Here is a 23,301-nt window from a genome sequence, read left to right as displayed (position 1 = left end):
AGCAGGAATAATAATATTTTTTTAAAAAATCTCCAATTTTTCTTAGATACATGTTTAAAGCACTTTTTAAAGATTTATTTTTGTGTGAGCACATGGGTGTGTGAGCAGGTGCGTTTCCATGGGGGTGTACATGTGTGAACACGTTAGAGAAGAACGTTTATTACTTGTCATTCCTAAGGATGAAGTTCACCTTGTTTTCTTGAGGGGGAATGTCTTACTGGGCGGTGATTCAATGATTGATCCATACCGGCTAGTCAGCAGGTCCCAGGGATCCTCCTGCCTCCTCTTCCACTCCAAGGACTGAGATTAAGTACACCACCACTCCTAGCTGCTTTTATTACATGGATACTCTGAATCAGATGCATATCTTCAGTCTTTATGAAAGTCTTTACTTTTAAAAGAAGTATTTTATGGACTCAACCATCTCTCCAACCTTATCTGCTGGTCCTTGAGATGAGTATTTGGTAGTTGGCAGAACATTTGCTGCCTTGGGTTCATACTAGTGATGGCTCCCGACCCTTGCTTCTGAAGAGCATATAAGCATAACCACAGAAAATTACCCATCATCACATATACCTCTTCTGCTATATCAGTGTTTCTCAACCTCCTTATGCTACAGCCCTTTATTACAGTTCCTCGTGTCTTTGTGTCTCCCAACCATAAAAATAATTTTGTTGCTACTTCATAACTGTAATTTTGCTACTGTTAGGAATAGTAATGTAAATATCTGTTATGTAGGATATGTGATATGTGACCCCCTAAGGGGATCTTACCCGCAGGTTGAGAACGGTTGTGGTCGATGGACATTTTGAAAAGCCTGTGGGGATACTGCTGTCCAGGGAAGAGTCTGTCGTCTGTCATCATCTATTGCTTGTGTTAGCTAGTTGAAAATGAATTATATAGCAAAGCACTCTCCTGATGTACATGGGAGAAAATGAATAAAAATTATCATAAGTAGAAGAGAGAAAGAGGAGTTAGAAAATAAGTATACTTTATGGCTAGGGAGGTGGCTCAAGGGTATGAGAACCTGAGTTCAGATTCCCTGCACCAATGTAAAAAACAGAAGGTGTATACATGTGCCTGCAGCATCTGTGAGGTGGGAGACCAAGTGGAGCTTGTGACCACTAGCTTAGACGAGTAAAAGAGTGGGACTTCTGATGACCTCCTGTGGCCTCTGCACATACATTCACACATAGGAATATGTGCATCCACACACACACATGCATCGCAAATACAAGCACAACATTCACACAGAAAAAGAAACCACGCAGAAGTTGAAAATTGGAATGTGGAATGTCATTGTAGGTTTTCCTCATAATGAAAGACAAATTTACTGTTGTTAGACTGACTGCCTTGAGAACAACTCACTATACATCACCTCCTGGGAATCCATTTTTCCTTGTCACAGCTGGTAGCAATGAGCGTGGATCTGACTTAACTCAATGTTATAACCACAGTATGAGAATCTGTTTCAGTGTGTATTTTTTAAGGCTTTATTTTAGTGTGTGTGTGTTTGTGTGTGTGTGTGTATGAGAGACAGAGAGAGAGAGAGAGAGAGAGAGAGAGAGAGAGAGAGAGAGAGAGAGAGAGAATGTTCCTGTGAGTTTGTGCATAGAACCTCAGGTGACTGCAGAGACCAGAAGAGAACAGTGAATGCCCTGGAGCTGGAGTTACAGTTGTTTTAGAGCTACCTAATATGGATGCTGGGAACAGAACTGGGGTCCTCTGCAAGAGTATTGATTGCTCTTAAACCCAAATCATCTCTCCAGCTTCAGGTTCCATGTTGTACAAAATTATTTCAGTGAAAAGCTGGCATTCATTGCAACCTTCTATGTTCTGGACTTTGCTTTGGCAAATCAAGCTTCTGCATTTCCAGGCAGCAGGGTAGAACACAGGTCAATTGGAAAATAAATAGCTCAACTCTGTGCTTTGGAAGAGATGTCCCAGTTTACCCTATCCTGTCAATCTTCTTTCCTTGCCAATATCTGAACATTGCGCAGTGAGAGAATATTTCAACCATTAATATGGAAGAACTCATTTAATTTAGCTACTACACCTTGTTTGTTTTTAATGACTGGGGGAGAAACTATTTGAAATAACCTGCTTCATTGACAAATGTACAGTGTTTGATTGTAAGGAACATTGTGTATTATTTTCCTATTTTCACTCTTTTTCCTCATACACTTAAAACAGTAATTGACAATGCTTCAAGAATAAATATGCTTTCAATTCTTTGTGGTATGTTCTATGATAGTGATTGCAAGTTGACATTGTTTTTCCCAGCACCTTTACAGAGCACAGTCAATGCATTGGAGCACTTTCTACACCAAGACAGCAGCTATAAAGCTCTGCTGCATTCTCAAGAGTGGCAAGGACATTCCCCACCCACTCCAAAGATATCTACTGAGTAATTAAAGAAATATTTGAAAAGAAAACTGGTTCTAATCAGCTTTCAAACTATGATCATGCCCTTGCCGAATCTTTCCTTTATGAATGTATTTCTCCTGAAGCAAATATAATCATGAAACTCCCTTTTTGTCTCTACAGGAACTGGGAAGTAACAGCCCCCCACAGAGAAACTGGAAGGGAATTGCCATCGCCCTGCTGGTGATCTTGGTAGTATGCTCACTCATCACCATGTCTGTCATCCTGCTAACACCGGGTAATCTATGGCTTTTTCTATCTTTGGATGGGGCTATGGTGCATAATCATGATGCCTTAAGATGGTGGTGGTATATGGTCCATTTGGGCAGATTAACACAGTCTAGATGTTTTAAAGGCATAATTAGACAACTTAGCTAATGGTATGGTGATTTTGTATCTTGAATATTATGTGCCGTGTTGGGTGAAGCTGGAACATGAGATACATAAAATGAGGATGTAAGGAAGACCCATTATCTCCATTACTACCCAAATGTTTGTTGGTTTTAAAAATGCCTAAGCCATGTGACTCTTGTATTTCAATATTTATAGAAATTTTATTACAATGCACACCAAACTAGGAATCCATATATCCTTCAATGGATTAACAAATATATAATAGAATAATAGTCCACAGAGAAATAAGTCAATGCTCAACATACACAAAACACACAAAGCCATGTGTGTGCATAATGCTAAGTGCAAAAATCTAAACCCAAAGCATTATGTATTTTACATAAACATTTATATAAACAGCATTCATATGGAATTTTCAAAAAGAAAGGGGAAAATGGGGCCTATGCATGTCGTTCAGTTAGGAGAATGCTTGACTAGCACGCATGAGACCCTGGATCCATGCCCAGCACTATAGACTTGAGGAGGGATGGTTCACAGCTATTATCCCTAAGGTGCTGGTAGAAGTACACATTTATTCTTGGCTATGTTGGTTAATGCCAGTTCAGGATACATAAAACCCCAAAGGAACAAGATCTTAAGAAAGAGGCTAAGTTTGAATCTGGTAACAAAATTGTTCTCAGTGTTGATCGCATTGGTGCTAGGCTCTTTGTAAATGCAGTAAAAAAGACTGATAGTACACTCGATTTTCGTTGAGGGTTGAAGATTGAAAGTGTGGAGTCTGTGACTATGGATGATAACCCAATTTATGGACAATAGAATATGAGAGAGGTAGAAATAGTATCACATGAGACTGATCAGAATGTGGAGACTTTTTCTCTGTGCACCTTTTTATCAATGGTGTATTGATATCTTAATAAGGATAGTTAGTCCCTGCAATAATCTTTGGAAGGAATCTTTAGATACTTTGATATGGAAATCATCATGGACGTAGTTCTTCCGTGGGTACTACTTCAATTCTCAGAAGTTTTACTGTTCTTTAGTAGCGGTTAATAAAGGAGGCAGAAGTAGTGGGTTCCCCAAGGCAGCTTCCAGAAAAGGACAAAACTCACATGCTTCTGTAGCCCACCCAAGTGTCTTTTGAAAAGCTGAAATAACTGTTCTTAGTTTTCTAGAAATATAGTCATTTCTGGAATAGGATTGAGTAGCTTGAGTCTACTGAGGAGCACAGTTGTGACCTCTTGCTGTTGCTTTGTTTACACTTCATTCCTACCCCAGTTTCATCATTATCTAAATCCGTAAAGACAGTGGACTTATTTCCTCTTGAGCAAAATGTGATTAGCAAGGACTCCACTTTAGAGTCATTTACTCATGTAATTATAGTGACTAATTTACATAAATGACACTTATCAATCACTCCAGCATGGAGGGAAATATTCCATCTTTGTAAAAATGGTGACTTCCTAGCATGTAAACTACCAAAAATTAATAGTTGATAGTTTATATTTATCCTCTGGAGATCCCGAGAAAGAAAGGAAGGAAGCCAAAGGGAGCAGAAAGAAGAGAGAAAGGTAATTGAAGAAATACGCAACAAAAATGATTTCCAGGAAAGAACTGGCTTGCTTGGTACGCTCCGTGGAGCCTCCCCCTCACTGCCTCACTCGTGCATCTGTGGTTTGGTGTAATTGAGCAATGTGATGGCTCTAATAAGTGACTGCAGCATGCCAAGAGGCTCCGCTCCAGGAAGATGAGCTTCTGTTCAGATGGTGTTTCACTTAAACATAAGAATTTGAGCATAATTACAAAAAATGAACCACTTGCTTTTGCTGTCTTGAATGAATGCCTATTCACCAGATGCAAAACCTGGTTCTACGATGTCTGTGCTTCTTTTGAGCTCATCCTTCCAATCTGATTCTGCTGCCTTTGACTTAGTGTTTCATTCTCTCAAATTGTTTCCTCACTCATTTAATGAAAGACATATATATAAAGGTGAATTATTAGAATGACTTACACAGTATGGTCTGTATAGTCAGAAAAGCTGTTTGACACTGGAAAGGGGTAGTCTATTAGTTGCTCAGTTCCAGTCTGGTGTTGAAGGCCTGGAGGATTTCCGAGTAACTGTTGATTTTCAATCTATTTTGGAAGCTCAAGGAAGTTTGTTCTAATCCTGCAGCAACAGGGTAGAAGAGCATACAGATGGGAAGAAGGCAAACTCTGGGTTCAGTTGACACTGCCTGCCTCACTGAATAAGGTAGAAAATGAAAGAAGACCCTGATCAGCCTGTGACATCCAACTATGTCTGTACATGTGTGTGCTCACACACGTGGAAACAAGAATGCACATACACGTACACAACAGCATACACAGAAGGAGAAAAAACATTGGACATTGGTGGGTTCATGTGGAGATTAAACCATATTGTAGATGTTCTACTTTTAATCTGACATTAGTCATACAGGTGATAGTGACAATTATTGTTTTAATTTGTAATTTTTCCAGTGTGTTTCACATATTCAAATACCATTGGAAATCAATGTTATTTTTGGAAGAGATATTATGAAATAAATCCAAAATAATTATGGTAGATCATGGTACATTAGCAAATAGATAGCCATGCTACTACCACTACTGTTTACAAACCTAAACAGGTTCGTAAACATGTCGCAGGGGAGGCGACATAAGTGGATATGATGAGGATGCGAATTTTTCACTGGCCTGGCAGGGATGAAGGTATTCTAAAGAGACACGTTTGTCCTGCCTGTTGACTGACAGATTAAGAAACAAATCAACCCATGGAACTGGAATTTACCTATGTAACTATTGCCTCTCAAATGCCTGTCGTGTAACATAGTAAGAATAACAGCAACAATATCATAATGGCCACCAGTCCATTATACATATGTGAATCCAGTTTACACACACTCTTTCTGTGTTATTTTCACTTTGAAAAATTATATTTAGGTTTCTATATTTTCACTTTGAAAAAATTATATTTAGGTTTCTATAAGTGAGTGCCTACAAAAGATTAACTCGTCTGAGAAATTATTCAGAAGCTGCTTTTCTCAGAATAGCCTCGGAGTCTGTAGGTAATGCTGAGGAATGCAAGCCTATATCTAGACAAACACATGTTCATTGTAATTTTGGCTTGATTGCAGATTTTATTACAGTAGTAATTTCAAACAGGTGCCTCAGTCTCTGCTTGTCAGAATCTTCTGTGCCTTGTGAACAGAAGGCTTGATTGTTTTTGAAGACTGAGTTAACCAATCAAGCATTCCTTTTAAAAGGAAGCATTTCTGAAAGGGGGAAAAAAAAACTTCACTCAATGTTTAATTGAAGAGTAGAGTGCTTGAGTACATTAATCGAACCTGAATACTTTTTTAGCTTATGTTAGCTTTAATAAATAATGGGTCCTCATGATTTTAATTTCAGCAGTGGGAAGGCAGAGACAGGCAGACCTCTGTAAGTGTGAGGCCAGTCTTGTCTACATAGAAAGAGACACTGTCTCAAGACAAATGAACAAACAAAAACCCAAAAGAAGGAGAATGTGGAAACGTTTTGCTTTTAGAAGGCAATGAATGTAAGGCCAATAATTATACTCTACAAATATGGTAAAAAAAATTTTCATTTAAAAGCATTGTAACCATCTAATGTGAATACATTTTCTTCTAGTATCTGCTTTACATCAAACGTGTAGCAGGAACTAGAGAGAGCTCACCTGTTAAACTGCTTGCCTTGAAAGTATAAAGACCCGAGTTTGATGGAAAGAATGTGGCTGTCATAGTATGTTCTTGTCATTTAAGCACCAGGAAGATGGAGACAGAAATTCTTGGTGATATAGAACCATTCTGTTTTAGTTCATTGTTGGACTTTAGGCCAATGAGATACCCTGTTCCAAAGGACAAAGATATGGAAGATATTCCTCAAGAGAACATTGGAGATTGTCCTCTGACAACCACACAATGTGTACATATACAAACATACATGACCCTCCCAAGCACATATCAACATACTTATGTGCACACATGCACATGTTTTTAAAATGTGAGTTATCATGTTCTGAAAGGCATTTTATGAGGAATATGGTCTACCAATTTTGGCTTGCTTGTGAAGCAGCAGTGCCTAGTCTTTTCAGTCACAATGTTTTGTAAAAGATATCCATCAAGTTCTTCAATTTGCCTGTCATGTTGCAATAACACCCTGTGGGTTCTTTATATGACACCATTATTCAGTTTCAGTGGGCTGGTGCCCTTGATTTCATGTTTCCTATCATGGCTGACTAAGGCTGAAATTGTAGAGTCCTGACACAGTATATTGCAGAGTTTTCATTACTTTGGTATTCGATAGATGAGCATATGACATAGATTTTTTTCAGACCAATCAGAGCATGAAAAGTATCAGACATTCATTTATAATCTCAGTTTTATCAGGGAATACCAACAAATCTACTTCCTGAAGTAGTCTCAATTTTAAGACTTTTGTAAGTGGTCCAATCCATGTAAGAAAATAGTTTGCAAAATCCTAGACTAAGTATATTAATGTTAGGGTAGAACTGTACTACCTGGTGGAGTGTAGAGCCCATCAAGGTCAAGTAATTCACTGGAGTCAAAGGGTAGGACTAAGGATAGAAGGAACCAGGTAGATGCCCACGACAAGCAACAGAACCAAAGTTGAGGTTAAAACTTAGGGAATCATGCCTTTGTTTACATAAATATCACCTAATAGGACAATTTAACCTTTCCACTGCAGTCATTATTAAAGCTTATAGAGTTTATAGCTGGATAAGACTGTCCATAACTTTTCTCTTCAACAGCCTACATAGAACCTTTCAAACTATGAGAGTCACACGTTTTGGTCATAGGATATAAAAAAATCAAGTTGGTACTGACCAGTCAGTTTTCTCCTTGATTTTTTTTATATTCTATGACCAAAACATGTGACTGCCTTCAACAACTTGGTTCAATCACCAAGTTCTGGTGGGGAACCAAGAGTGGGGGCAATATCCTGTGTTGTTTTTAAGATATCTGCAATATGTCTGATGGACATCTCAAGGGGCGATATCCCATAAATGCCACTGGGCTTTCTGTCAACATTTGGCTTCTTAGAGGAACATGATCTCCAGTCACAATTTTATTTTAGTAAGATTTTTTTTTTTTTTTGATTTTTCGAGACAGGGTTTCTCCGCAGCTTTTTTTTGGTTCCTGTCCTGGAACTAGCTCTTGTAGACCAGGCTGGCCTCGAACTCTTAGTAAAAATTTTTAAACCTCCTTCGTACTAGTTATTATGCTGTCTTCTATGCTACTGAGTCAGAATAATTGTGTGTGTGTGTGTGTGTGTGTGTGTGTGTGTGTGTGTGTGTGTGTTGTGGTAACCATTCACTGAAAATAGCCAATGTAGTTGATGAATCCTTCAATCAACCTCCCACCATAAACGTCACAAACCTCATAGATATAGTTTGATAACATCTGTATGCTGTTCTGAGTCCACTGGGTGACTTTTTCCCTTTTATACTTTGTTACAGAGGTCTGAAGAGAATCCATCATTCCTTTCTCATGTCATGTTTTCTCTGTTGATCAATAAATGTTGAAGTTTTTTGTTTTGGAGAAACAGTATTTACAGACAAGACACTCATCACAGATAGTCTTTAGAGACGCCAGTCACCATAAACTATGGAGAAATGGGGGACACAATGAAAGAAATGCAGAATTCAAATTTGGACTCATTCATAGTCCATGTAATTCAAGAGGGCATCAGTGTTATAATTCCTTAATATGACACTGGTGCATCTGAGTGTTCTCTGAGCCTATGTTTACTATGTAACCTGACACCAGGCCTTGCTGTGTGCAGCACTGAGATGGAGAATGCTTCCTATTTCTACTCACTGTGACAGAAATATGCAAATGCCTTGAGGCCTCATAGGAAGAACTTTTATAAAATTGGACCCCTCAACAGTTTATCATGAATTGCCATTGTGGGAGGAGGTGGGTCATTTTCTTCAATGATGTTGACCATTGGTTAGTTGCCTTAGCTCTAAATTCTGTAATCACATACAAAAAAAGACATGGAAGTAGGAGTCCTTAGTGAGAGGAAGGAGTCCAGTGGGGGTGGGGCCACAAGAGAGGAAAGAGTCAGTAAAAATGACTGAAGTACATTGCAGAATTGTATAAACCTCAATAACAATTATTATTTAAGTACAGTTAAACTGCTATCTAAAATAAAGACTCTAATATTAAAAATATATCCATCTGCTTCTGTTTGGATAAAAGGAGATAAAGACATATATCTGAGCATAGCTTTAGATGACATTAAGGATTTGATTGGACATGTGACAGCTGATCTGTTATTGTTATACAGACATTTAGAGTTGGTTGATCCCGGTGACTATTGTTTGCCATTGCAATAATAGCACCTGCTAAGAGTCAGTTAGAATGTCATGTTAGATTTTGCTGCAAATAATTTCTTGGCAGCTATAATTTAACAGGTGTCATTAAAGCATGTGACCTGTGTCTTAAAATGTCAAAGCAGCAATTAAACTCTCTCATTATGCTTTTATGAGGGGAAAATAATATTTTACAGATTTCCAGATTTGCATGGCCCATGCATAAACAACAACATCAAACAAGATGCAATTTGTTTGTTTTATTTTGTTGAATTAGAAAAGGAGATTGTGTTATGTTGATAGGAATTATGGAATGCCTCTGCTTGTTTACTTTTCCAGGAACGGTACAGATGAGCACACATGAATGTCACATTGCTCAGTACGATTAGCCTGCCAAACAGAAAACAATGGCAGCCTAACAGTTTCCCTCGAGTAAACTAATTGTTATCTTTAAAGCTTATTTATATTTTGTACGCATGCATGCTATGTGTCTCCGTATGCAAACACTCACAGAGGTCAGTCAGTAGGGGTCATCAAATCTTCTGGAGCTGGAGTTACAGGTGTTTATGAATCACCCAATATGGGTGGTGTCAGGAACCAAACTGGATCCTCTGCAACAGCAACAAGTGCTTTGACTGTGGAGCCATTGCTCCGAGTTCCACTTGTTAAATAGACTTTTCTGACAGCTAACAAAAATGGAGTAAGAAAAAGTTACATTTTATTTATTTTTCTGTTACATTTTTTCTAATATTTTAAAATGTCCAAAATGTAACAGAAGAAAATTTAGTTTATATGATAATGTGTTTAAGTTTGCAAAGGTCAGAAGAAATCCTGTTTTAACACATAACATTTATTACAGCTTCCTACATACCAGATGCTGTATCAGGTGTTTGACATGTACTATTTTATCTAACTTTCCACTACTAACATGAAGTAGAATATTTATTCATATTTTTCAGTATTTGCTTGAAGTTTTTAAATTATGATAGTAATATTAAATTGGAAAGTTTCTATTTGCAACTTTTATTTATTATTGTTACGTGTATGCTGCGCACAGATGGGTGCGCTGCTGAACAAGAAAGGACAGCCTTGTGGAGTCAGTTCTCTTCCATCACTTTTCCATGACTCTGAGGGGATCAAACTTCCTTGTCAGCTTTATGTGCAATGTACCCTACATATTAATCCATCTCACCAACCCCTGGAAAAATGGAGAGTTACAGCGGATATATATCTGTGTACATCATTGAGGGAGTACTTCGATCAGATGAACTGAGATGGGAAAACTCACCCACAATGTGGGCAACAGCTTTATGTAGCCTTGCAGCAAGACTAAGTACAAAGAAGAAGGTGAGCTGAGCACCAGCATTCATCTCCTTCTGCTTCCTGACTGCGGATGCCTTGTGAGCAGGCTCCTCATGCTCTTACATACTCTACAGGATGGACCGTTCCTCCAAATGTAAACTTAATACATCCTCCCTTCCATAAGGTACTTCTGTCAGGGGTTTTGTCACAACAGCCACAAAAGCAGCCAATATGCATGTTAGCTTCATGGGCCAGTTCATACAGGGCAAATGCAGAGAAGTAGAAACGACACCCTGGGCTCCTGGGCTAGACCATCAGTCTTAGGCTTTATAAAATAGCTTGTGCTTCATTCTCCTACTTGATAGAAGATAAGGACCAATATATTCCCCAAAATTAGTAAATACAGAAGCCAAGCTTTGCTACGTTCTGTTTCTCACTTTTTTTTTTAATGAGTAAAAGTCAATCTTGAAAAGAAAAACATTGTTGAGAAATTCAATGTGACACAGGGCAAGAGAGAGTTGAAAAGCTGAAAAAACCTAATGTAAATTTTTATTTTCCCTGTCATAACTTTACTGAAAGGTCAAATGCCCTGAATAAGTATGAGTATGTATTTTCTCTGCTAAACCACAATACATAAAATTGTATAACACGGTGGTGCAGCATTATATATTTTCCTATACTTTCAGTCTTTTCTTCTAAAATATTTTTTATTTTATCACTAGAAATGTTTCATAGATGAATAGATGATAGTAATAAATGATAGATAAGTGAGTGATGGATACTTATTGTAGATGATGCTTCAATGGACAAATGATAGATCTATTACCCAGCCTCAGGCATTGTTCTTGCTCTTTCATGGTTCCCTTTTTACTTTCACATCCTGCACACAAACGCATGTGCACACGCACACACAGACTTCTATCTCTGCTTATGAGAAGAAACATGAAGAGTTCTTCTTTCTGCATCTGGCTTATTTCACCTAATGATACAATAATGACCTCCCATTCCATCTGTTTTTCTGCAAATATCAGGAACTCATTCCTCCACCATGTATTTTACAGCCACATAAAAATACTGTTGCGTGTGTAAAATTCCACACTTTCTTTATGTGTTCATCTATTGATGGATTTCTAGGCTGGTTCCTTTTCTATGAAACTGTAAATAGCACAGTGATAAACTTGGATGTGGTATGATGATACACCAAACATACCCAGGAGTGTACTGATATACACCACGATGTATCCAGGAGTGGCATTACTGTGACCTATAAGAGCTTTATTTTAGGTGTTTTAAGGAAGCTTTCCAGTGATTTCCACAGCACTTAGCCAGTTCATATTCTCACCAACAATTTGGAGAGAAGATAAGTAGTGGCCATAAGGGACAGAAGAAGACTGTGGACTAGAGGGATACGTATTAACAGAGTATAACTGATTTGACAGTGCCACAAAGAAACCCATTGTTGCATGCGCTAAATTTTAAAAAATTAAAATTAAGGAATAATACTTTTAAAAGTATTGTACTATATTTTATCTTTGCTCTGGAAAATGACAATTTAACCAGGGTGATTTTGATTATTTTTATCATTCCTACATATATATTAATATTATTTTCCACTTTTTAAATTGATCAGACAATTGTAATCTCTGCCCCATTCAAGAAATGTCTAGAAAAATGGGAATCTGTGAGAATAGACTTTGGGACATCCTTCTTAAAATGGAGAACTATGCTCTTAAATCTGTCGACCACAAATTGACTTTGGCATGTCAGACACTGCTGCAGTATCCACAGCTACAGCCTCTTGCCTTTTCCTGGAGAGAAAGTCTCACCAATAACTATAAATTTAGGAAGACAAGGCTAATCCATTTATGATGTGGGAGTGTCATATATCAATCTGTTGATTTCATTGGTTAAGCAATAAAGAAACTGCTTGGCTGGCCCTCATAGGTTAAAACATAGGTGGGAGGAGTAAACAGAACAGAATGCTGGGAGGAAGAGGAAGTGAGCAGACTTGACAGCTCTCCTCTCGGGAGCAGATGCCTCAGAAGAGAAGCCATCCTCCCTGCTCCTGGGCAGACAGACACGATTCAGCTCCTACCCAGGATGGACGTAAGCTAGAATCTTCCCGGTAAGCACACCTTGGGGTGCAATACAGATGATTAGAAATGGGCTAGATTAATATGTGAGAATTAGCCTAGAAGAGGCTAGATAGAAATGGGCCAAGCAGTGTTTGAAATAATACAGTTTATGTGTTGTTATTTCGGGGCATAAGATAGCCAGGTGGCCCGGGGTGCTGGGGACGCAGCCCCGCCGCTTCTAATACAACAGAATGGCACCCAACGCTCATATTACTACACATTTATTTTCTATGGTTCACAATTCAGCAGTTGAGAATCCTAATGATTTGAATTTCTGTCTCTCTTTGCATCATAATCTTTATCTTTTCTTCTGTGACTCACATTCTGGGTGCTGGTGATTGTATGTATGACTCACATTCTGAGTGGTGGTCATGTGTGTGTGTGTGTGTGTGTGTGTGTGTGTGTGTTTGTGTGTGTGCAGCTAAGTGAGACATCATACAGCACAGAACTTGCAAGCACTCTTTGCATGTAGCTGAACACACTACAGTATATGCTTATAAATATGTGGCGGTGAACACATGCAGAATCAGAGAAGGACATCATGTACTCTATTTTTTCACCCTTTGTCTTATCGCTTTGAGACAAGATCTCTAGATCAACCTTAGAGCTCACTGATACAGCTATTGCTACTACCAAGCTTCTACTGGAGAATCCCCTACATCTTCTTCTCAAGATTGGAATGGAAACATTCAGGATGCTCAGCTGGAATTTATATGCATTCTGGAAATCTGAATTCAATTGTCTCAATTTCATGGCAACACTTTAGTCACCAAGCAATGCTCCACATTGTGCTTCTCTTTATTGTTAATTTTTTCAATTAACTACACACTTTCTGTTCTTTTATAGATGTATTTAGTGCTTTAACTATCCTCTTATTTATTTTTTAAATTATTACTTGCTTTTCATATATCAATGAATACCAACACCTATGTTGCCTCTGATCTCTGCACATGCTCCGTGGCACATGTGTATCAGCATTCACACATATATGTACATATTTGTCAAACACATATACAGCACACACAAAGATAAAATAAAAAATGAATGTACTGGGGAGATGGCTTACTGGGTAAAGTTCTTGCTGTACAAGCCTGAGAAACCTGAGTTTAGATCCCCAGAACACATGTAAGAGTTAGATACTGCAGCAATCATCTCTATAACCCCAGTGCTGTAATGCAGAGACAGGTAGATTCTGGAGACTTCCTTGTTATCCAGTTTAGACAAAATGATGAGCTTCAGGTTAAATGAGTAACTCTGCCACAAAAGTAAAGTGAAGGACAATAGAGGACAACTAGTACCAATCTCTTGTCTGCATGTGCACATACATTTGATGCACCCATACACATGCCTTCACACATGCATACACACACACACACACACACAATAAGAATGTCAACTATAGACAACAAAACAATAAAACAAAGGAACAACAATGTTTCTGTATGAAGTTTCTATTTGGAAATTATGTTCCATAAGAAAAGAAAGCATTCAAATATATCCAGATTTATAAATTAAATGTAGTTAAATGATTCTGTGTTATATAAAATATCAAAGACAAAAGGCTTGCAAGATATTGGTGAAGGATTTACTAAGCTCTTTTTTCTTTCCCTTTTAACTAAGAAAACTGTTGTCACAAACAGAAAAGAAGATTTAAATAAAAACAGCTTAAGAAAAAGAAAAGTAACACTATGAAAGTAAATTCCTAATACATGAGAAGGAGGAAGTCAAATTAACAGGGACTGAACACAGATTTATCTTAGTGAATATATATACTGCTGTATTTTTTTTTTTGACTTTTACTCGAGTGGGTGATTTGGAATTCACCACAGCCTTGTCATAAAGCATGAAGATTCTTTCACACACAGATCTAATCTAGAGGTTATTATTTGAGTTATTTAAACTGGAACCTTTCAAATTGACAGGACCAAGTGTTCTCCCTTCAAAAACCGACACCTGGATGAATTTTAAATTTTACTACATTTCTTCATTATGTATTAAGGACAGTTAAGTACCATTTTGGGTGGTGCACTGTTACATTTTTATAAAAATATCTTTTACATTTTAAAAGACTAGTACCTTTTCTGGTCCTCATAGCTGAGTTGACAATAAACATTGAGGCCATTTAAGACTTGATCTGATAGCCTGCTGTGTATGCAGCCTTTTTTTTTTAACTCGCCTCTAGAAAAACTATGGAACAGCCAACCTTGCTTGCCTTGAACTTCCCATGCATGTAGTCATCTTTTACAATCTGTGCTAATGCATAGTTTTAATCTTAAATTATGTATTCTTCCACACCCCTGGCTCAGAGCAATATGTGTGTATGAATGCGTGCTATTGTAATCATTTACTGAAAACAGCCAAAGGGTTGAAAGAAACTTCATATAACAAACATCTGGCATAAATATTGAAATCAACATAGTACTATAGTTTAATAGTGGTATGTTTGCAGTAGTGTTTGTTCTCTAGGTCAGTTGGGTTCAGTCAGAGCCAGTAACCTAATCCTTTATAAAATTCTGTTAAAGATTTCTATAAAGTGTCTCATCCTTCCTGATGTGATGCTTTCTGTGTTGTTCAATGGATACAGAGCAAAGCCGTTGTCCAGAGTGATACTCAAGAGGCAGAACACAGATAATCTAAGAACTCACAAACTACAGACTGGAGGCATGGGGAGAGAAAGGGAGAATTTATATGTGGATTCACTTTTGGTCAAATTAGACTAAGGAGAAGTGGTCAGCATTACTTTCTTAAATGTAACACTGATACATTTTGGTGCATTTGATGTTGTCCTTAACATGTTTGCCCAATGGATTGTGATAGCAAATCTGAGATGATATCCAGGCATATATGGGCTACAAAAATAATGAAACAAATATGCTCCCCAAATAAAACAATAACATAACTTGTTCATTTCTAGGATACAAAAATTTCAAGTTCTTTATACTGTTCCATGTTTAAATCAGTGTAATGACCGACACTTAATGATCTGAGTTCTGTGCCTAGTGATCTCTTTATGAGCCTTCATTTATGGAAGAAAATAAATTCAATTACACAAAAAACAGTATTTATATCCATATTTTGGTGAGTTTTTTTCCATTTCATCAACATATACTCCTTGTATCTTTGTTGACTTTTCACACAGGGTCTTACTACATTGCTCTGGATGGCCTAGACTTCCTATGTAGACAAGTTTAGATTCAAACTTACAGAGATCCACCTACCTGTCTTCTTAGTGCTAGGATAAAAGGTGTGTGCCACCAAGTCTTGTTCTATTTATACTTTTATTGCTTAAATATACACTGAGAACTATATAGTTTCTTAAGAGAAAAAAAGATTTTTATTTTTCTTTCCTTTACTAGATTTTGAGAATTTTATACAATGTATTTGGATTTTATTTGTCCATATGCCACAATTCCTTCTAGATCTGACCCCCTTTTTACCCATCTAATTTTATGTCCTATTTCCAAAACAACCATTAAGTCTAACATGCCACCTATATACTCTTAGATATGTGGCCATCCACTGCTGCAGGGTTAACTTACCAGGGCTACACCATCAATAAAACTGATTCTTCCTTTCCTGGTAGTCGCTAATTGCCAATTACTCCTTAGCTAAGGGACAGAACTTCATGACCATCACTCTCTCCATGATGTAATTTTGTTTGGCTTGAGTTTGTAAAGGACTTACCTGTGTTGTCACAACTACTGTGGTGTCTTAAATGCAACTATCCTATTGTGTCTAGAAAATAGTTTCTTAGTAGGCATCCATAGAACTTTGGCTCTTACAGTCTTTACTACCTCATCCTCAACGATCACCATTCTATGGGACGAATAAATATGATACAGGCGTCTCATTTTAGGAACTGCCATCCTACAGTCATATATATATATATATATATATATATATATATATATATATATATATATCTTGATGAATTGTGGTTCTCTTTGTTAATCACCATCTACTGCAAAAAGAGACTTTTATTATAAGGGTTGAGAGACATACTAATTTGCAACTATAGCAATCAATTATTAAGAATAAGTTTAATATCGTGTCTGTCCGGTAGAATAATAGTTGTAGGCTGCCCTCTAAGATCCATGTCCTCCCAACCTACAGGTTTTGGACCCAATAACAGTATCTGATATGAGCTTTATTTGTGGATCTAGCCAAAAGTGCAACCAGAGATGGATTGGTTACCTCCATGACATTTGTGCAACTATTGCATCATTAAGTGTGTAAGCCAGACTAGTCATTATTGTAGATAGCACAGTTCATATCTGGGTAAGAATGATGATTACTTTTCTCCTCTAGCAGTATCCGACACTACAAACTCTACCCAAAAGAGTAAAGCATCCATGCTCTTACCAGCTTCATTTTTTCCACATCCTGAGTCAATAAAGTCTTTAAATTTTTCCTCATTTTCATATTTAACAAATATTTAGGATTCCATACCTGAGTACAGTATTACATTGTTTCTCTACAACAATATAACTGTGTCCCACCCCAGTTCTACTCACTCCCTCTCAACTTCAAGACTTATTTTTACTTATGTTTTACTTGCTTATTTTTTTACTTATGCATATATATATTGCATGCTGAATCCATTTAATGCTGCTCATATGTGAACATGTTTAGTGATGACAACTTGGGATTGCCATGGGTTTATCCCTGGAGAAGACATATTCTCTCATCTTTGCTATCCATTTATTAACTGTAACTATTCATCTAGAAGTGGGACTTCGTGAGATTTCCTACATCCATGTTTGGTATCAACTGCTGTTGTCACTGGGCAGGTCTTGTTTAGACAACCATTGAAATTTCAAGACGTTATTCCTTGTAGCAGACACCCTGGTTCTCTAGCTTTTAGAATCTTTCTGTCCCCTCTTCCTCAGTTCAAAGTGTGGGAGACTGCACTCTAAGTTTTTAGTCAGAGACTCAAGAGATTCCCAAAACAATATAGGTTATTACTGTTGCTGTTTGTTGTCTCCTTGAGCTTGAATGTAAAACTAAATGTCCTACCTAACTATGCCCAAGAAAGCAACAGTAGCACTCTTACCTTGAGGGTAACCAAGAGTCAAGAGCTACATAACCGGCTTCAAGGCCTGTACAATAGGGAATTCATGGCTAAAACTGTGAATACTGTAACCTAGCAAACTTCCAGTGACTGGTAAGGTCATGTACCCTAGAAGAGAAGCCACTACCACCACTTTCCTAGAGCAGTATAATTCTTAACTATGTTTGAAATACTTATGCTTATACTCACAGGTGAGGGTAGCTCACACCCTACATCAAAGAAGTTTTTGATGTTGTTTGCTTGTTTGTTTTTTTTTTTTTTTTTTTTTGAGACAGTGTTTCTCTGTAGCTTTGGAGCCTGTCCTGGAACTAGTTTTTATAGACCAGGCTGGCCTTGAACTCGCAGAGATCCACCTGAATCTGTGTTCTGATTAAAGATGTGAGCCACCACTGCCCAGCAAAGAAGCATTTTTGTTTTTTGTTTTGTAGCAGGCAGAGCCTATCACAGAAACTCAGAATTGATCAAAATGCTAAGAAGAGTGGATGCAGGCTTTCTAGTCCCCAGTTAATACTGCAATAATATAACCTCTATAGCTAAGACTTAGGGACACTGAAAAAGCCAAAGGGTCTTCTCAACAAGTTTTAATTGGTAATATATAGGGGTGTATAGGACTTCATTGGTCAACAAATCTAATAGCAGTAACCCATTCCTGGCATAGTTCTCTTCGTTAGCCTGTGGTATCTAGTTATAGCATTATTGCCCTGTTATAGGGTAACTGCACTTAAAGTATATATATATATATATATATATATATATATATATATGTGTGTGTGTGTGTGTGTGTGTGTGTGTGTGTGTGTGTGTGTGTATTTAAATATTTTAAGAATATAGATTTCCAATGACTTTCAAAAGCTATTTTATCCTTCTCCATTTTCCCATGTTTACTCTGTCTCCACATCCCACTGTGCACTCTTCCTGTTCTGTTATTCCCCTTTAACACTTCCAACCATTGTACTCTATCCCTCTTTCCTTGAAAGCCCAACCGATTGTAACTAACTAATTTACTCATTTCCATGTGTATTCCAAAGAGAGCACAAATATTTAAAAATTCCAAAAAAGAGAGAACATGTGCCATCTACCTCTCTGGACCTGGTTACCAACTCTGTTCATTTACCTGCAAAGTTCATAATTTTATTTTTTGATAGCTGAGTAACAATCTATTGTGTCAATGTACAACACCTTCAATATCCATTTGTTATCTGATGGACATCCAAACTGCGGTTGTTGTAATCAAAGAAGCAATGAACATGGATGAGCAGAAATCTCTGTATTAATATATCAAGTCCTTTGAGGATGTTTCCAAGAGTAGTATTTCTAGATCTTGTGTTAGATCAATTTTCAGCATTTTGAGGAAACTCCACAGTGATTTCCATTGTGCCTATACCAGGTTGCACTTTTACCTGGAGTGAGTAGTGTTCCTTCCCCATATACACACTAGCACTTATTGTCATTTTGTGGTATTTTGTTTTCTTTCTTTTTTGCTTTATCTTAGCCCTTCGGCCTGTGGTGAAACAAAATTACAGTGTAGTTTTAATTTGTATTTTCCTGGTGGCTAAGGATATGGAACAATAAAAAAAATTCTTAAGTGTATATATTTCATCTTTTGAGAATCCTCTGTTTAGGTCCATGTCTCATTTTTAATTGTGTTGTTTATTTTCTTGTTTGTGTGTGCATGTATGCATGGGTGTAGTCTGTGTGCTTTAGTGCTTTTTAAAGGTCAAAAAACAAAGGAAAACATTGCGAAGTTAATTTGCTCCTTCTACCTTTCCCAGAGTTTCAAGAGTGGAATTTAGGTCACTACGCCTGCATAGCAATGGACATTACCTGCTGAGCCATTTTGATGGTCCTGTTTGTTTTCTAATAAATTAGGTTGCTGTGCCCAAGTTGAGACTGTCAGAGAGACACCACCGGAATCCAGTAAAGTCCAGAATGCAAAAGCAAGGTTTATTCTTTCCAGACAGGCTGGGAGCTCGATCACTACATACAACGCAGCTCAGTAGGGAGAACTCCCGTTTCTCATTTGGGGTTGACATATATAGGCAAAAACCACAAGCCAGGTTTATTTAGGGTCAAGGAAATTGGTTTTGCTAAACAAAGGTGTGAATTACTTCTGCACACCCCCTTCCTGTTTTAAGAGGCTACTTCTGCTTCTGTGCATGCCCCTGCCCTCCCTCAAGCAGTTACTTCTGCATCTGTCTAGTCCACAGAGTTGGGTGTTGACAGTTGGCAATATCTTGGAACATCTTATGGTTTTTACTCAAACTCAGTGTCCTAATCAGCTGTTGATTTTGCAAAGCTTTTAAATTTTTCCATGTCCTTAAAAAGTAACTTTTAGGACCATTTGCGGGGCTAGCAAGATGGCTCAGCAGGTAAAAGCAACTGCTTTCAAGTAGAATGATCTGAGTTCTAACCTCAGGATTGAAATGATGAAGGTAAAGAGAAGAAATGAGACCTGTAATGGTCCCCTGACCTCCAGTCATAAACTATAGCATGCAAAACCCGCAATGCATGTATGTATTCACACACATAAAAATAAAATCAAATGAAAAAATGATTTGTGATCCAAAATTATTTCCAATTTTGTAACTTTTGACAGCAGTTTGTCTGCAGGGTAGCATTTCATTCAATGGTGAAAGAAGATAGTACAATAAAAACAAAGAAGAAGATGAAAATTAGGACTTTAGCTGTCCTACACAGTATCAGTTAAGGTTGATTGACCCATGAAAGAATGTAAAAACCCCAAGAATGCTTAAATATCTGGAATCTAAACTTAATTACTATGACATGTGCTCTGCATTTTCAGACAGTTCTCTGAAGAGGGAAGAAGCAGGAAGCTTTCCTTGTCATGTAAGAAAGACACACAAGGACTAGAAAGATAGCTCGGTAGGTAAAGGTGCTTTTTGCCAGGACTGACAGCCAGAGTTTGAGTTCCAGATCTCACACACGGTGGAAGGAGAGACTGACTCCACTGAGATGTCCTCTGACTTTCATATGAGTGACAGGGCATCCTTTTTCCCAATAAAATGATTAAAAACGTAATTACAAAATGTTTTTAATGAGAAGCACATTGCAGGCGTACACTGCATCAACGCTAAACAAGGGGAATGAAGATAATCACCGATAAAACACAAATGCCTGAGCTACAGCAGAAGGCAGTGTAGTTGCTAGCTAACTGGAAGACAGATGGAGGGACAATCCCATGCATAAAAAGCAGACTGGCTTTCTTCTATGGGAGGAATTCTGAATAATTTGATTAGATTTTCTCTTTTATTCATGTTTTAACAGAAAATTATTTCAAATGGGTTTTTAAATTAAAAGAAATATTTCTGAACCTCTGATAGCAAGAACAAACCAGATAAAAGTAGCACAATTCTTTCTAGTAAAGGGAGCCGAAGAAATGAAAGTCTATCAATTAGTTTTTCGTCTATTCAATACTGAGGGATGGAACCCTTTTCTTCTGAGATTATGTAGCCAACTAATTTCAAAGGCCATTTAAGAGCAAGATTGGATTCCGTTTTGGAAGGAGGAACAGAAATACCAATAGCAGTCTATGATCTTAAATAACAGACTAGAGTCTAAGAAAGAACATGGAATGAATTTTTCAATTTTTGTTCTAGTACTGAACTCACATTTCCAAAGAGGAACAATTTAGCTGCTTCTATATCCTGTAGCTATTTGAAAGTTATGAGTCCTTTTTATAGGTCTGTAAATACTGTTATTATTATTACATTCTCCATTTCTCTGGAGTCTGTGGTGTTCATAATGACAGCAAAGTCTTATATGGTTAGGAAATATTAATCACTTTAATAGCAGTGGTTACCCTGTGATAGGTTTTCAGCCTGGTATGCATGTATAAGCACAGGTATGCATACACCTAAGTGAGCTAATTTGTTAGTCAGTTTGTAATATCCTGGGATGTAAGAACTCCCACAAGCAGAGAAAACATTCCATCAGGAGAATATTGCTTATATAGCAAGTGACCCAAAAGAAAGGATGTAGGGAGACAGGAAGGAGAAATTGAAGAATGGAGAAAAGAAGGGGTAAGGAGAGAAAGAGGAAGAGGAAAGGGATGTGGAGATCAAGGGAAGGTAGAAAGGGGAGAGAAGGAGAGGCTGGGAACAGGATAGAGTGCCGGAGAGAGTCCCTGATTATCTAGTACCTTCACTCTGTCCTGCATGACCCTGATGGCTCACATATCACCAGCTCTAGATGAACCCATGGGTGGTTCTGAATCTTCATGATCCAATCACTGGGTCAAAATACTTGAAGAAAATCCCATTTTAAAGAGGATTTTCCTCACAGATTTAGAGGCATATAAATGAAGATCCAAGGTGTTTCTGCCTCCTGTTTCTGGAATATTCTAAGAAAATAAGACATGGCAGTTGGAAATGGGTGGTGTACAGAGCGACTGCTCATCTTATGGATGTGTGGTGTGTGACTTTTCCTGGAGAGGCATGAACAAGCATCTACTCCTCCCAAATATGGAACTAAGACAAATCCAAGTGACTCGATCCAAGTCCAACTTGGAAAACCCATAAGTATATTGGTAGTATAGAAGCATGGGTGGCTGCTTATAGGAGCATGGTTGATAGGGCAGTTGCCTATACAAAGCCCATCCCAGCATGTGTGCTGCATTCCCAGAAATTCATGAACAACTTGTAGGTAGCTTCACAGTTTATAGTCCCTACTGCCTAATCGACTTTGGAGAAGAAGAGAAGCTTGGGAGTCTTTTAGCTTTCAGAGGTTTCCTATGTTGCTTGAGTTGTTAGCTTGCAAAGTCTTAAAGATCCAGGATGTCATGTTTCAATTTGGAATTCTGTAACCACCAGTGAACCCTCCTCCAGAATGAAAGTTTCCATTATTCAGGATATTGTTATAAAACAAACTAGAAGAAAAGAAGGGCATAAAAGAAAGATGGAAGAGCAGAGGGATGAAGATGTCCAGAGGGAGAACAAGAGAGCAAAGCAGAGGAAGAGGGTAGAAAAAGAGGGAGAAGCGGACAAGAAAGAAGAGTAAAAGAAGGAAAGCATAAAATGGAGGAGATGAGTCTGGAAGAAAGCGGAGGAGATGGCAAAGCATAGGAAAGGGAAGTAGAGAAGATGGGAAAGGGTGGGGGAAGGAGGGTGTGAGGGTAAGAGGGGAAGCTGGGGGTAGGATGTGGTTCCTGAGGGAGTTACTGAAGATCTATGTTCTTCAACTCAATCTTATCTCTAAGTGTTCATCACCCTTGATATTCACCTATCATATTATAATCCCAGCACTCCACTAATCCAAGGGTGAGGTCAGAGTCCTCATAATCTAATCCTTTCCCCAAGGTCCTCCTCTGAACTAGGCTGCCCTGGATAGCTCTCTTTCAGCATAGGAGCTTAAATCTAGCCATAGCAGATACCTTGTATTTAAATACTAAGCAGTTCAAGTAAATCATGTTTGAACAAACTTCCCAAGAATGATAAGCCCTACAAGAAGTAAATATTAAGTTTTAGCAAAGATTTTTTTATATTGATGTAATGTAAAACCCTTCCACTGAAGTTATTAAGGAAGGAACTTTGCATGACAGAGTGCTATGCAATCTAATGCCAGTTTGCTTTTGCACCACCTCGCAGTGTTTACTTGGAGTGACTGAGGTACCTGAATGGCGTCTG

At 37.9% G+C, this 23,301-nt stretch overlaps 1 protein-coding gene across 3 annotated transcripts in view; it reads left to right on the top strand.

The window, feature by feature from the left end:
• The window catches only part of Dpp10 (dipeptidyl peptidase like 10), a 1,483,954-nt gene that overhangs the window by 922,697 nt on the left and 537,956 nt on the right, over positions 1 to 23,301 (top strand). For all 3 annotated transcript variants that reach the window (XM_075987761.1, XM_075987760.1, XM_075987762.1), the window contains exon 2: positions 2,548 to 2,662. In XM_075987761.1, coding sequence (XP_075843876.1) covers positions 2,548 to 2,662 — 115 coding nt within the window. The remainder of the gene's footprint in view (positions 1 to 2,547; positions 2,663 to 23,301) is intronic.

This window comes from Microtus pennsylvanicus, chromosome 10, assembly GCF_037038515.1.
Source record: "Microtus pennsylvanicus isolate mMicPen1 chromosome 10, mMicPen1.hap1, whole genome shotgun sequence".
Taxonomy (NCBI): domain Eukaryota; kingdom Metazoa; phylum Chordata; class Mammalia; order Rodentia; family Cricetidae; genus Microtus; species Microtus pennsylvanicus.
Note: the sequence above shows the minus strand (reverse complement) of the source record. Positions and strands in the feature narration are given on the sequence as shown.